General features: G+C 41.4%; 1 protein-coding gene across 1 annotated transcript; it reads right to left on the reverse strand.

The window, feature by feature from the left end:
• Window positions 1-12,476: 12,476 nt before the first annotated feature.
• On the reverse strand, window positions 12,477-16,239 carry LOC123395326 (agmatine deiminase-like). The gene is made up of 11 exons (XM_045090312.1): window positions 15,981-16,239; window positions 15,587-15,700; window positions 15,351-15,446; window positions 15,187-15,262; window positions 15,061-15,111; window positions 14,702-14,745; window positions 14,503-14,581; window positions 14,110-14,244; window positions 13,654-13,889; window positions 13,302-13,442; window positions 12,477-12,919 (listed from the first exon to the last, which is right to left on the reverse strand). Exons 1-11 carry the CDS (start codon window positions 16,152-16,154, stop codon window positions 12,806-12,808), a joined length of 1,260 nt encoding a protein of 419 aa, XP_044946247.1. The 5' UTR covers window positions 16,155-16,239; the 3' UTR covers window positions 12,477-12,805.
• Window positions 16,240-17,000: the final 761 nt, after the last annotated feature.

The following is a 17,000-nucleotide window of genomic DNA, read 5'->3' on the forward strand; positions in this document are numbered from 1 at the left end:
TGTATGGCGTAGGAAAATTTTGAATTTTGCTACGTTACCCAACACTTATAGTGTCACCTCCCAACGTATTCACCTCAAGGGTGATGTCAACAATAATAACTCATGACCACCCACATTCAGCTGAATATATGTATAGATCTTTCCCCACCACATGATGATTGCCAACGGGAAGATAAAGGGAGTAGAGGAAAATACTTTGACTCTTGCACAAAAGTAAATACATAAAGGTAAAAGATAGGACCTTCACACAGGGAAGCGGAGGTTGTCATGTGCTTTTTGGTTGTATGCTAAATCTCTTAATGCAAAGGGACGTTACGTTATATTGACCCTTGTGATGGCAACCTTTATTATGCAGTCCGTCGCTTTTATTATTGCCATCACAAGTTTGTACAACGCTTAATTTCCCTTACACTAAATGATCAAACATGTTTAGAAGCAATTTGTATTTATTTGTGCACCGATGACAACTTACTTGAAGGATCTTATTCAATCCATAGGTAGGTATGGTGGACTCTTGAAACATGGATTTGGGTTTAAGATTTTGGATGCACAAGTAGTATCTCTACTTAGTGCAGAGTTTTGGCTATCAAAGGTATTGGGCAAGCACCACATGTTAGAGGATCTATAACAATATAACTTCTATGTGAATATGAACAAGCATAAATCAGTATGTTATCTTCCTTGTCCAATGCCAACAATTTTCGTATTATAATTAATGGGGGCTCACAATCATAAAAGATGTCAAGGATAGTGTATTTGCATGTAAATCTTCTCTTCCTTTATTAATTCTTTCATGTGTTGCATCACCGACCAATGCTAGGTTTGTCAACCTTCAACAAATTTTACCACTTATACTTTTCCTTATGTGATGTCACTACTTACTATAAGATTGGCACATGATGTTTTTCATTATTTTCCTTTATTTTGATTGCAACAAGAAAGTAAAGAAGCAAAACTCAAACTAAACATTATTATATAACTCTCACCCGATTACATAGATAGATAGATAGATAGATAGATAGATCATGAACTAGCACTCAAAAGGATGGATCAAACTAAATTCTTATTTGACTAAATTACAAAATAACTAAAGATCAAACTAAGATGGATAAAGATAAATAAGAGTGATGGTGATACGATACCGGGGCACCTCCCCCAAGCTTTGCACAAGCCAAGGGCAGTGCCCATACCTGTGTACTCAAGACTCCTTCTTTGGTGGTGAAGATGGAGGTGGTGGTGTAGAAGATGAGGTAGCGTCAAACTTGTCCTCCGGACTCCATGGAAGTGGCTCACCATTATAAGAAGAGGCAGGAGTCTCCAAAGTCCTGCAACTGGCAGCTAAACTCATACCTTTAAACCTTGCTTCATACTCAAAGATTTGGTTTTGAAGATCGAAGATTTAGCCTTGCAGAAAATTGATTTGCTCATTGAGGGTGAAGAAGATATCCTCCAAGGGCCTGCCATCCACCTTTAGATCACGAGTGAATTCCGTGATCATGGAGTGGTTGGCATTGAGTCCACGCTCCACCATGCTTTGGCACCTGAAGATCTCCTGCTCCACCACCTCAAGCCTAGCTTCCACGATCCTCGTCTTCTTCGACCCTTTAATATCCTAGATGTGAAGCACCCCATCATGCATATCAATGGTTTGAAGGTGCTTCATCACCTCTGGCAAGTAGGAGTTGATGACCCTCTCAAAGAACTTGTCCTTGGAGGAGCTTGATGAGGCCATGGTGATCTAAATATGTCAGAAAAACAACACAAAACAAGAACAAAGGATTTCTCTATGGTACGGGGGTCAAATCATCGGGAGATATATATAGAAATTTTTTGTACAAGGAAATATGTGTCCTACAGGAAAACGAAGCCAGGAAGGTGCATGAGGGGCCCACTAGACATCAGGTCGTGCGAGGGGGGCTGGTGTGCCCTGGTGCCTAGTGGGCACCTGGGTTGTCTTCCCATGTGTTCCTCAATTTCCTATTTTTTCTAATATTCCAAAACTGTGTGAAAATATTTTTGCAGATTTTTTTGAGTCCGTTTACTTACCGTATCACATACCTCTTCCTTTTAAGGGTTCTGAAGTGTTCTCTAAGGTCTCCTTAATGTACTCCTTCGATGTCATGGTTTGGATAATATTTGTTTCAACATTAATTGGTGTACCTTAAATATAGTGCTTTATCCTTTGTCCATTGACCACCTTCGGTTAATGCCATCGGGATTATTGATCTTAATATCTCTAGACCGATAAACTTCTTCGATGATATATGGTCCTTCCCATTTGGAGAGAATTTTTCCTGCAAAAAATCTAAGACGAGAATTGTACAATAGAACATATTCACCAACTTTGAATTCTCATGTTTGGATTCTTTTGTCATGCCATCTTTTAACTTTTTTTGAATAGTTTGGCATTTTCATAGGCTTGGGTTCTCAATTAATCTAATGAGCTAATATAAAATAACCTCTTTTCACCAGCAAGATTGAAATCATAGTTGAGTTCCTTAATTTCCCAATAAGCTTTATGTTCTAGCTCAAGAGGTAAATGACATGCTTTCCCATAAACCATTTTATAAGGAGACATACCCATAGGATTTTTATAAGTTGTTCTGTAGGCCCACAATGCATCATCTAATTTCTTAGACCAATTCTTTTGGGACCTATTGACAGTCTTTTGCAATATTAATTTTATTTCCCTATTGGTTAATTCTACTTGACCACTAGACTCAGGATGATAGGGAGATACAATTCTGTGGTTAACATCATGTCTAGCAAGCAACTTATAAAAAGCACCATGAATAAAATGTGAACCACCATCAGTCATTAAGTACCTAGGGACTCCAAAACATGGGAAAATAACTTCCTTAAGCATCTTAATAGATGTGTTATGATCAGCACTATTGGTTGGAATAGCTTCTACCCATTTAGTGACATAATCAAGGGAAACCAAACTATGTGTATACCCATTAGAGGAAGGAAAAAAGTCTCATATAATCAAATTCCCGAACATCCAATGGTTCAATAACAAGTGAATAATTCATGGGCATTTCCTGACGTCTACTTATATTACCAATTCTTTGACATTCAGCACAAGAGAGGACAAACTTACAAGCATCTTTGAAAAGAGTAGGCCAATAAAATCCATATTGTAATACCATTTGTGCAGTTCTATCTCCCGCATGGTGTCCTCCATAAGCCTCGGAGTGACACTTCCAAAGGATCTGTTCCTGTTCATGCTCAGGTATACAACGTCTAATAATACCATCTACTCCTTTATAAAGATGTAGGCCATCCCAAAAGTAATGTCTTAAATCAAAGAAGATTTTTTTTCTTTTGTTGATAGGTCAAACTAGGTGGTATGTATCTAGCAACAATGTAATTAGCATAATTAGCAGACCATGGTGTGTTATGAGAAACATTGACCATAGCTAGTTCTTCATCAGGAGAGCTATCATCAATAGGTAGTGGGTCATGAAGAACATTTTCTAACCTAGACAACTTATCAACTATGGGGTTCTCAGCTCCTTTCCTATCAATGATATGCAAATCAAATTCTTGTAGCAAAAGAACCCACCTAATAAGTCTAGGCTTAGCATCTTTATGTTCCATAAGATATTAAATACCAACATGACCAATGTGAAAAATTACTTTAGAATCAAAAATGTAAGATCTAAATTTATCACAAGCAAATACAACAGCTAAGAATTCTTTTCGAGTGGTAGCATAATTTCTCCGGGCACTGTCTAGAGTTTTACTACCATAATTAATAACATTTAATTTCTTATCAACTCTTTGTCCTAGAACAACACCAACAACATACTCACTAGCAACACACATAATTTCACAAGGCAAGTTCCAATTAGGTGGTTGGACAATAGGTGCAGACGTTAAGGCATTCTTAAGTGTTTCAAAGGCCTCTACACAATCATCATAAAAAACGAAAGGAACATACTTTTGTAATAAATTAGTAAGAGGCTTAGAAATTTTAGAGAAGTCTTTAATAAACCTCTTATAGAAACCAGCATGACCAAGGAAACTATGGATGCCTTTAATATCTTTAGGACATGGCATCTTCTCAATTGCATCAACTTTAGCCTTATCCACCTCAATACCCCAAGACAATACCTTCATTTACCATAAAGTGTCACTTCTCCCAATTCAATACAAGGTTAGTTTGCTCACACTTCTACAAAACTCGTTCAAGGTTGCTTAAGAAATCATCAAACGAAGTTACGTAAACGAAAAAAATAATCCATGAAGATCTCAACAATCATTTCACAAAAATCATAGAATACAATAGTCATAGATCTTTGAAAGGTAGCAGGTGCGTTGCATAATCCAAAAGGCATACATCTATAAGCATAAGCTCCAAAAGGACAAGTAAAGGTGGTTTTCTCTTGATCAGGTTGTGACACAGGTATTTGAGAGAAACGAGAATAACCATCTAGAAAGCAAAAAAAGTGTGTGCTTTGATAATCTTTCTAGCATTTGGTCTATGAAAGGTAAAGGATAATTATCTTTTCTAGTAGCTTTGTTTAATTTTCTAAAATCAATTACCATTCTATAGCCAGTCATGATTCTTTGATGAATGAGTTCATTTTTATCATTAGGAACAAGAGTAACACCTCCTTTCTTAGGAATACAATGAACGGGACTTACCCCTCTACTATCAGCTATGGGATAAATTGTACCTGCTTCCATAAGCTTTAATATTTCATTTCTCACCACTTCTTTCATTTTGGGATTCAGCCTTTGTTGTTGATCAACAACAGGTTTAGCATCAGGTTCCATATTAATCTTGTGCTGACAGAGATTGGGACTAATGCTCTTAAGATAATCAAGAGTATACCCAACAGCAGCTCGGTGCTTCCTTAGAGTTTTCAACAATCTTTCTTCTTCATGATCTGTAAGGTTAGCACTGATAATAACATGATATATCTTCTTGTCATCAAGATAAGCATATTTCAAAGTGTCAGGTAATTGATTTAGTTCAAACACAGGATCACCCTTGGGTGGAGGAGGACCTCCTAGAGTTTCAACACGCAAGTTGTGTTTAAGGATAGGTTTTTGCTCAAAGAACATATTATCTAGTCCATTTGTTTCATGCATATGCATATCATTTTCATGGTCTAGCAAATATTGATCTAATGGATCAGTAGGAGGAATGGTAATAGAAGCAAGACCAATTACTTCATCTTTACTAGGCAATTCTTTGTCATGGGTTGCTTACTAAACTTGGAGAAATGAAACTCATGAGACATACCACCAAAATTAACACTGACATTTTCCTTTTTGCAATCTATTTGAGCATTGACAGTGTTCAAGAAGGGTCTAGAAAATATTATGGGACAAAAATTATCTTGTGGTGATCTGAGTACTAGAAAATCAGTAGAGTATTTTACTTTTCCTCACAAGACTTCAACATCTCTAACAATCCCAAGTGGTGTGATGGTGTCTCTATTAGCAAGTTTGATAGTAACATCTATGCCTTCTATTTCAGCGGGTGCTATCTCATGCATAATTTCTTGATATAAGGTAAAAGAAATAGCACTAACACTAGCACCCATATCACATAAACCATGATAGCAATGTTCTCCTATTTTGACTGAAACGACATGCATGCCAACAACAGGTCTATTCTTATCTTTAGTATCAGGTTTGGCAATTCTAGCAGCTTCATTACAGAAATAAATAACATGCCCATCAATATTGTCTACTAAGAGATATTTAACCATAGCAGTACTAGGTTCTACCTTGATTTGCTCAGAGGGTTTGTTTGTTCTAACATAACTTTTGTTAACCACAGTTGAAGCTTTAGCATGTTTCTTTATCCAAACAGGGAAAGGTGGTCTCTCAATATAAGCAGTAGGCACAACTGGGTCAACATTGTAAATGATAGTTTCATCCTCGACTTTAATTGGCTCTTCAACTTTTTCTTTAATAGGTGGATGATATTTAAACCATTTCTCCTTAGGGAGATCAACATGAGCATCAAAGGTTTCATAGAACGAGGCTACTATCTCAGAGTCAAGTCCATATTTAGTGTTAAACTCATTGAAAGCATCGGTATTCATAAAAGATTTAACACAATCAAACTTAAGTTTTATACCTGACTCTTTACCTTCGTTGATTTCCCAATCTTCAAAGTGGTGTTTAATTCTTTCCAAAATATCCCACCCGAATTCAATAGTCTTCTTCATAAAAGAACCAGAACAAGAAGTATCAAGCATGGTTTGATCATTACGAGAAAGCAGAGCATAAAAATTCTGAATAATAGTTTCTCTCGGGAGCTCATGACTTGGGCATGAATATAACATTGACTTCAACCTCCCCCAATCTAGAGTGATACTTTCTCTTTCACGAGGCCAAAAATTATAGATAATATTCCAATCACGATGAACAAGATGCATAGGATAGAATTTTTGGTGAAACTCCAATTGCAATCAATTCCAGTTCCAAGATCATGTATCATCACATAGCCTATACCATGTCCATTATTCCCCCCCCCCCCAAGATAAAGGTAAAACCCTCTTCTTGACTTCATCTACGGACAAACCTGCAAGCTTAAATAATCCACAAACTTCATCCACATAGATTAGGTGCATATCAGGATGTTTTGTTCCATCTCCTGCATACGGATTAGCTAGTAGTTTCTCTATCATAACCGAAGGAATTTCATAATAAATATTTTTAGTAGGTTCAACAGGTTGAGGGACAACTCTTGGTGTTTCCGGTCTAGGTGAAGATAGCGCGAACAAACCCGCAAAGGATTACTTTCCATAGTGACAAGTAACAGTAAATTCCAGAACGTAATATAAATTTTCCCTTACCAAATTCCGCTTACCAAAGGCGCTTCACTCCCTGGCAACGGTGCGAGCAAAGAGTCTTGATGACACACAAGTATAGGGGATCAACCTTTGTCCTTTCGATAAGTAAGAGTGTCGAACCCAAGGAGGAGCGGAAGGAAATGAAAAGCGGTTTTCAGCAAGGTAATTTCTGCAAGCACTGAAATTTTCAGCAAGGTAATTTCTGCAAGCGTTCTTGATGGCACACGGGAATTTCGTCTAGTCACTTTCGTCATGTTGGATTAATTCGCGTTCGGTACTTTGATAATTTGATATGTGGGTGGACCGGTGCTTGGGTGTTGTTCTTACTTAAACAAACCTCCCACTTATTATTAACCCTCCCGCAAGCGTCCGCAACTATGAGAAAGGTATTAATAATAAATTCTAACCATAGCATAAACATAGGGATCCAAATCAGCCCCTTACGAAGTAGTGCATAAACTAGGGTTTAAGTTTCTGTCACTCTCGCAACCCACCATCTAATTACTACTTCACAATGCATTCCCTTAGGCCAAAATATGGTGAAGTGTTATGTAGTCGACATTCACATAACACCACTAAGGGAATCACAACATTCATATCATCAAAATATCGAATGAATATCAACTTCACATGACTATTTGCAACATGACTTCTCCCGTGGCCTCAATAACAAAAGTAACTATTCACAAGTAATAAACATGCTCATGACCAGATAGGTATTAAATAGCATATTGGATTTGAACATATGATCTTCCACCAAATAAATCGTAAAGTATCAACTACAAGATGTAATCAACACTACTAGTCACACCCGAGGTACCAATCTGAGGTTCTGGTACAAGACTGAGCACAAGAGATGAACTAGGGTTTTGAGAGGAGATGGTGTTGTTTAATATGTTGATAAAGATTGGACTCCCCAAGATGAGAGAGTTGTTGGTGATGACGATGGCCTCGATTTCCCCCTCCGGGAGGGAAGTTCTTCCGATGGAATCGCTCCGCCGGAAGGCAAAAGTGCTCCTGCCTAGGTTCTGGCTTGAGATGGTGGAGCTTCATCTCAAAAGTCCTCCTCTGTTTTTTTCAGGTTAAAAGGGAATTTATACCAGAAGATGGTCGCTAGAGGTGGGCCAGGGGGGCTAGTAGACATGAGGCCTCGCTAGGGGGCTAGCACGCCCTCATGTCTAGTGGGCTCCTGGTAGCCCCCCTCCGGTATTTCTTTGCTCGAGTATATTTTATTGATTCCAAAATAAATCTCTATAAAGTTTCAGTACATTTGGAGATGTGCAGAATAGGTATCTCTGGCGTAGCTTTTTCAGGTCCAAAATTCCATCTACCGGCATTCTCCCTCTTGATGTAAACCTTGCATATTATGAGGGAAAAGGCATTAGAATTACTCCACCAAGTAGCAAAATGCATAAAAATACTATAAATAATAGTAACAAAACATGATGCAGAATGGACGTATCAATGCGTCGCCCGTCCTTTAGGTTTTCAACTGTGTGTGTGTGTGTCGCCTACTCATTGGCACGCATGGCTTGGTCATCGTGCCACTCGTATTGTTAGTCTTGTTCTTCATCATTGTGATCTTCAAGTTGTGTCCAATAAAATTGCTAAAACTGTTTGTGATGCCTGTCAGCAAGGGAAGAGTCACCAGCTTCCGTTTTCAGAGTGGAGTCGTGTGGTTAAAACTCCACTTGAGCTTGTGTTTTCTGATGTGTGGGGCCATGCCCAAACTTCTGTGAGTGGCCATCATTATTATGTTAGTTTTATTGATGCTTACAATCAATTCACATGGCTTTATCTTCTTAAGTGTAAATATGATGTGTTCGATGTTTTTCTGCAATTTCAAGCACATGTTGAGTGTCTCCTTAAGCATAAAATTATCCATGTTCAATCTGATTGGGGGTGAGTATGACAAGCTCAATGTGTTCTTTAACAAGCTTGGGATTTTGCCTCGTGTGTATTTTCCTCATACTCATCAGCAGAACATCACTACCAAACATAAGCATCGTCGTATTGTCGAAACTGGCCTTGCTTTACTTGCTCATGCATCAATATCTTTTTGTTTCTGGAGTGATGCTTTTTCCAGTGCCCGTTTTCTTATTAATAGGCTTCCTACATGACTCCTTGGGATGAAAACGCTGCTTGAACCCTTACTTAATGAAACTCCAGACTATACATTCCTCAAAGTTTTTGGGTGTGCATGTTGGCCTCATCTTCGTCCTTATAATAAGCGTAAGCTTGAGTTTCGGTCCAAACAGCGTGTCTTTCTCGGGTATAGTTCTCTTCACGAAGGATACAAGTGTCTTCACATTCCGTCTAACCGTGTCTACATCTCGGGCGATGTTTTGTTTGACAAGAATGTGTTCCCGTTTTCATCAGTTCCACCTGCTTCCACCCCTCCAGCATCATCTTCGCAATCCACCTCTCCATCGCCTACTCAATTTGTTGATATTACATACTCTCTTGCGTTGCTTCCTAACCATGCTACATGTATCGGTCGTGGAGCTTGTCTCGAGTTGTTAGATGATCAGGAGTTGGCACCTGTATCTGATGGGGGTGGTGGTCCCGTGGATGCACCATGCACGCCTAGGTTGGCCTCGTCTGCATAGGCCGTGCCTGGGCCGACCATGCATGTCCCGTCCCCGGGCCGGCCTCGCCTGCCTCCTCACCTGGACCGACCCTGTCTGCCCTCCCACCTGGGCTGGCGTCGCCTGTCGCGTCGTCTGGTCCAGCCTCCTTGGGGCTCTTAGACGGGGTTGTGTCGCCTATCTCATCGTCAACAGCATCCTCGCCGACCGCGTCTCCTAACACATCGTCCGCATCACTGTCCCCACTTCTGACGTCGCCACCGCCTGCGGCACCAGCAGCTGCTTCTTCTTGGCAGCCTCACACCCGCAACCGGTCAGGTATTACTTGTCCCAAGCAACACATGGATGGGACGGTTACATGGCTTGTATCCTGTCTGGCACAATTGCAGGATGATCCATCTGTTGAACCACGACATTTTCAGGCTGCTCTTGGGATTCCTCACTGGGATACTGCCATGGAGTGGGAGTATCAGGAGCTGTTGCAAAATGGTACTTGGCTGTTAGTTTCTCCGGTCTCTGGTGTCAATATCATTGATTCCAAGTGGGTCTTCAAGGTTAAGAAGCATGCCGATGGTTCTATTGAATGCTATAAAGCACAGTTAGTGGTGAAAGGGTTCAAACAACGGTATGGTCTTGATTATGAGGATACTTTTATCTCGGTTGTTAAGCCAACTACCATCTGACTGCTGCTCTCTTTGCTTGTTACTCCAGGCTGGTTTCTTCGCCAACTGGATGTTCAGAATGCCTTTCTACATGGTGTTTTGGATGAGGAGGTTTACATGCGTCAGCTCCGAGGATTTGTTGATCCTGGTCGTCCTCATCATCTGTGTCGTCTGGTAAAGGTGCTTTATGGGTTGAAGCAGGTTCCTCGTGCATGGCATGCTCGGCTTGGTTCCGTTCTTCGGACTCTTGGCTTTGTTCCATCCACTGTTGACACATCACTGTTTGTCTTCCATCAACCTGAGGTGACGATGTATCTGCTGGTATATGTTGATGATATTATTCTCATTAGCACCTCCGATGATGTTGTCGACAGTCTTCTGATTGCTCTCAGTGGTGAGTTCGCCGTGAAGGACTTGGGCGCTTTGCTTTACTTTCTGGGTTGGAAGTCTCTCGGTGTTGTGTTGGGTTGACTCTCACACAACACAAGTACTTTATGGACTTGTTGGTTCAGGTAGGTATGCCAAAGTGCAAGCCAGCTCCAACTCCGATGTCTGTCACTCATCGGTTATCTGCTCTTGACGGGGATCCTCTCACTTCAGATGATGCCACTGAGTACCGGAGTATTGTTGGTGGTCTGCAGTACTTGACTATCACTCGACCGATATCTCTTTTGCAGTAAATCGTGTGTGTCGATATCTTCATGCTCCTCGGGCTTTACATTGGTCAGTTGTGAAGCGTATCCTACGCTACATCTGTCTTATTGCCTCGTTTGGATTACTTCTTGAGTCTGCATCCGTCAGAGAGCTCTCGGCCTTCTCCGATGCAGATTGGGCTCGGTATCTTGATGACAGACGATCCACGGGGGGATATGCAGTCTTTCTTGGTTCCAATTTGATCACCTAGAATGCTCGCAAATAGTCTACGGTGTCTCGCAATAATACTGAAGCTGAGTAAAAGGCGGTTTCTAATGCCACAGCTGAAATCATATGGGTACAGTCCTTATTGAGAGAGTCGGGTGTCTCTCAAGCTCAGCCACCGATTCTTTGGTGTGACAACATTGATGCGACATACCTGTCATCTAATCGAGTTTTTCATGCCCGCACCAAACACATCGAAGTTTACTATCATTTTGTGAGGGAACGCGTTGCACAAAAGTTACTCCACATCAAGTTCATCTCTTCTAAAGATCAACTTGCTGACATCTTCACGAAACCTCTTCCACACCTCACAGTTAAGATTGAGGGAGGGTGTTAGACTATATTATACAGAGTCTCTGTACATGACTTGTAACTGTATTGTACACCTTTGTGTACCCCTATATATGCGAGATAGCCACACCCATTTTAGGGGGTCGTGCAGTTTCCCAAACCCTATGTTTTACATCAGTCACCATCCGCAACCGCAAATGCTTTATAGGCTCCGTTGCGGTCCTTGACCCCCTGATTTGTGCCTCTCTTGGCCCCGTCCCCTAGCGCAAAATTGGTAGATCCGCGATTGTCGTCGCGGTCGTCGCCAGATTTGATGCGTCCGACCGTCGGCGGCTACGCCTTTGTCACGGATTGGTCGGGTAGCGGATTGCACAGCCCCGATACCGCCACCGCGCCGCATGCAGGTATTGACTCTGCCTCTAGCCGTCCGGATCTCACTCGTTAGTGGTTCGCCTGCAAAGACACGCCCGACTGTCGCCCATGCTCGTCACTGGCCCAACATCTCGTCGGCTTCCCGATCATAAAGTGCGACGACTGCCCACGACAGGTTGTGCATCGAGTTTCCACCACGCAACACCCCGGATGGGTGTTCTTAAAGTGCAAAAAAGATGGGATATGTGCTTTTTTTATTTGTTTGTTCACTGAATTCGGCGCAATTTGTAGCTCATTGTTTGCTCAAATTGTGTAGGATGAATGCAAGTTTTGCTATTGGAAAGAAGATTAAATCGAGCTATTGATAGCACGGAATACGATAGATGTGCATGCACTCGTTGCTAGAATAGAGACGCAATTTGTAGCTCATTGTTTGCTCAAATTGTGGGTAGGATGAATCCAAGTTTTGCTATTGGAAAGAAGATTAAATCGACCTATTGATAGCACGGAATACGATAGATGTGCATGCACTCGTTGCTAGAATAGAGACTTGCTAGAATAGAGACTAGAGATGAGACTCGATGCGAAGCAACATCGAGTTTGTTGGAATCGAAGAAAAAAGAAGTGTGCAATCTCGATAAGCCAATAGAGAGAATCAACATTTAAGGCATAGAAAAAATATTAATCTAACTAGGGAGCAATTATGAAAGTTGGATACCTTTTGAAGTGTCTATTTGTGGTTCTTATTTTTTCTTGGTTTTGTTCTTATAGCAAAGAATTGATGAATTATGCACTCCAACGTATCAAAATGTTGATTAATAAAATAAAGAAGCAACGAAATTTATTTCGATGGCTAAAAATGAAATACAAATAATAATAAAACAATTTACTCCGATTTATATAGCGGGTCGGCTAGGTCCAGCCAAAACTTAGAGGGGTAAAAGTACTTCACTAAGGGTTTACTCCACAGGATCCTCCTTTATTTTTAGGTTTTTAGGGGATCGGTTAGAGTTGCCCTGAGACCACGAGACACTTCAGGCATGAACTGTCTATCAGCAACAGTACCACCGTATATGCTGGTATTTCCCACTTCCCTTTTCTTTTTCCTGTCCATCATCGTGCCAGCTTCTCGCCCCTTCCCTCAGCCCTGACCCTACATGGTGTCTGCATCAGAGGGATGAGGGCAAACGGCAGGTTGCTGCTGCGTCACGCAATGAATGTTTCCTCCGCCGAGGACAATCTCCCTCCCCCCTTCCACCATCACTACCTGCAACAAGAAGCAAAATCCATTGGTGAACTCATGATACATGAAAAGAGGTGCATGAAGGAGTAATCCGCACCATTGAGATTGACTGTATTCATATTATAATATAGAGAGAGCGAGATACATAAGAAAAATCTCCGTCGAGTAAGATACAGATGGACCTATGCATAATATCCGCATGTTAACAAGACTCTGCCAATGTTAGCAATTTGAGTACATTTCCACTAGACAAACTTTGCAGTGCTACTGACTATTCACATTCGGCCAAAGAAATCTTAAACACCCATTACTGATAGTATAAGTGCATCTGTACAAGTCTCCACATGGATAGGAGGATGGTACAAGATAAATCTCCGGCGCTGATCAGTGTGGCTGGAGATATTACCTCGTGTTTGGGAAACACTTTCTCCAAAACTTTGCGTGCTTCTTCATCCCACCTGTCACCAAAGGCTGGTGCTACAACCCCACCATTGGCTATGTAGAAATTCACATACGATCCAGCTAACCTCTGCTGCCCAACTGCCACCTGCAATCATCATATACCGTCACCGCACAAGAACCAGTGAGATATCGAGAGCTCCTAAGGAGTACTCGCTGAAAATATCTGTTCTGTCCAACAAATACCGGCAAAGCTGAAATTAATGTAAATTTGCTTAAGTTGTAAAGGAATTTAACCTCGGGTGAACAAGGGTAAGACTGCAAAGCAAAACTGAAAGACATATATCAAATACCCTTACCAAGCCTAGACATGGTTGTGCTTCTTCTTCTGTCATGTACAGTGGTCCAGGGACATGAATCTTGATAATATCTAACTTCCGGCCCTTGGCATCAGTGCTATTGGACAGAACGTTGAATGCGGCAGCAGAATGTTCATACTGAGGATCAGATTTGTCGTCGACCCATGATAAGAGAACAGTGGATGGTCCAGCAAAGCAGCATATGTTGTCAACATGCCCATTGATCATTTCATCCCCTGGAGAATCAGAGGCTCAGTAGCAAATGGGTAGCAGTGTAAGCACCAAACAATGATACTCTCGCTGTAACGAAATATAAGACGTTTTTTTGGTGCAGTTGGCTACAAAAAAAGTCCTACATTTTGCTACAGAGGGAGTGATTTAAGTAAATGGTACAGAAGAAAAAAAATCACTTTATACACTACGAATATGGGGTGTTTTTAACTTTTAATAACATACCGTAAAGCCCTTTGGGTAGCCATATGACCTTCGACACACCAAGATGAGTCTTCAGCCGGTTCTCTATCTCATCCTTACTCATGTGGGGATTTCTGTTCTCATGGCATAAACACTCCTCAGTGGTGATACAGGTTCCTGTGTAGAGGGGGAGGTGCGTTTGATTTATGCAATAGGATGCAAATATTAGAGCACTCTACAAAATCTAAATCTGAGAATCATAAGGATAAAAATTTCAAATATAAGAGAGCTGTACTAAACCCAAATCTGAGAATAGCACTTCTGCAACAAATAAAGTGGGGGAATTAGAATGGCCAGCAATTCTAATCTTTCAGAGAGCAGAAAGTGTTTTCAAAACATAGAAGAAGTTAAGTGGGTCGATCATCTCCATGCTACCTTCTCCGTCGACATGAATGCTTCCACCTTCAAGAACAAAGTTGGTTTCAAACCTAGGGATCCTCTCCAATTCCAGAACCTACAAATAAAGAAATAGTAAGCACTACCCGGAATTCAAATGATTAAACAAGACGAACTAGAGTGATAAGTTGCCAAAAAAAATCAAATGCATGTGATTCGGGATTAGTAATTTTCTTACCTTCCTGGCAACAAGGTTGTCTTCAGTTATATGTTCTTCACGTCCTGTGGATCCAAACAATAAGTGTTTATTGAATTCAATACATGTTACCCATTAGCTGCCCAGAGCTCCAGGATTAGGGTGCAGTAACATGTAAACTGAAACTCGAAGTGGAAAACTTTAGCATTTGAATGCACCAGAAGCATGTGCCAACTATGTTCTCACATAAAAGAACATTGTGTGGTAGTAGAAAAATTGCACAGTATCCAAAAGCAAGACTATAAGGCACATATTGCAACTTCACGGGTACATTTTTAAGAACTATGCAAGTATAATGATAAGAAAAATGTACGGTAGTTCAAAACAATGGCAGGATATACCTTTTCTCATATTGAGCTGATGATCTCCTAGCCCAAATAAATCCTTATAACCTTGACAACAGCACAAATTAGATGTTGGTACACATTTCTTGTTATCACAGACTGTAGAGATGGAGGTAGTAGTACCTCCATATGCATTGTACTGCCAATCAACCCCTGCAATTTCTCTCCTCGATTTCGTGTCGCCTTCACGCACAACAAACTGATGATACAAAAATAGTGGGTCAACAAAGCCATTTCCAGTGAATACAGCAATTTCCTCCATATAAAGCAGAGAGGAGAAATCTTACACTGGGGCCCAAATCGCGCAGCCAAACACTATAGGTGCTCATCTCTACCACTCTAACATTGGATATATGTTCCATCAAATGGGCTACCCTCGCGTACTCCACGGGTGCAAAAAATAGAACAAGGTAAACCTCTAGGGTGAAACCAACAGAAACTGAAGCCGATGATATTCGTTTCCTGAATCTCTGACGGATGATCCCGAAAAAATAAAGAATCTATGATGGATGAGTCTGCATACCTGGCCAGCGTTACAGCATACAGTGACTGGCTCAAACCTTGAGATTGCATCTACAACGTTTGTAAAGGCTTTTTGAGCGGGGGCAGCCGCATCTCTCCAGAATCCTTGAGCATCCTGGCATATGGCAGTACAAATATGTGAGCCTCGAGTGCAGATCCTTAACTTGTTTATCAGAACTCCCAACATTGTGAGGTATGGTCCGCAGTCACCACAACAACAGTACATTTCCAAAATGTAAAGACTGCAAATCGGCACTTGAATGAAATTTCGTGAAATTTTCGTCATCTGGCTAGGATTCCGTGTTGGCCTCCTTGTAAATGTTTACAGAAGTAAATAAAAATATCAAGAAAGAGCAACCAGGTCTCTCAAGACTCAAGAGCACCACAGTACTGACCGGCCACCCAATCCAGCATTGGTCGTGCGGCTCCCACTCGGCCGGCATCCGGAAGCCGAGCGCCGCCGGGGTCCCCTCAAGAACCTTCCTCTTCGGCCCTGCCTTGGACGCCGCCGCGGCGGCGGCGGCGGCGGCTTGGTAGCCTCGCCGGAGAAGCCGGAGCTGGGTTGGCATGGATACTCAGCTTTTGCTTCCTGCGCACAAATTGTTTTTTTTTTCTTTTTTGAGAACAGCGCACACGTTTTTCTTTTGAGAGGTTTTCACGCTCGCGCGTTGGATCTAGCGATTCATAAAAGCGAAGCGCCGGGGAAGGTTATCCCTGTCGGATGCGGGGCCATGCATGTTCTATCATAATTTATCATATCCTATCATATGTCATATGGGCTCATGCATGTTGCGCAACTCCTGACGGCGAGTCCGGTCCAAAGTTAACTAGTGGAGCAGCGTCGTAGACAATCATACAAAAGTAGAAGAACACAGAAAGTATAGATGAATCAAGCTTTATTAATAATGGTCTCTGTTACAATAATTGTCTCCCCTCTGCTTATATAGGGGTATAGGGGTCAAGGAATAAATACCCACTTAACGAGAGATTATAGAACGATAGGGGCTAGCTGTGTGCCTCGCAGCAAGCCAGCCTTGCTACCGCCTGCGCTGACCGGGCCTGGCCAGTTTCCCAACACTCTCTCTTGGGTAATTATCCGTATATCCATGTCTCAAAACTTAAAAAACTCAGTGGGAAAAAATATGGAGAAAGAGCACATGGTATACATTGTTGTATTGCACAAATTGCCTTGTTAAAAGTTTTAGGTGAGAAACATCAGAAAAACTCGCTCAAGGAAAAAAGAGTACAATCCACTCAACCACCTGGTTGAGTACTCAATCATCGGGATCGAGATTTTAGCGACGAATTTGTGAAGTTTCTTCCCCTGAACCTTGCATCTCTCTAAGTCTCATCATACCGATTCCACGCACACGTCTCTCAAAGGATGATGTCGGCAATGATTTAGTGAACATATC

Source organism: Hordeum vulgare, chromosome 5H (genome assembly GCF_904849725.1).
Source record: "Hordeum vulgare subsp. vulgare chromosome 5H, MorexV3_pseudomolecules_assembly, whole genome shotgun sequence".
In the NCBI taxonomy this organism is placed as follows: domain Eukaryota; kingdom Viridiplantae; phylum Streptophyta; class Magnoliopsida; order Poales; family Poaceae; genus Hordeum; species Hordeum vulgare.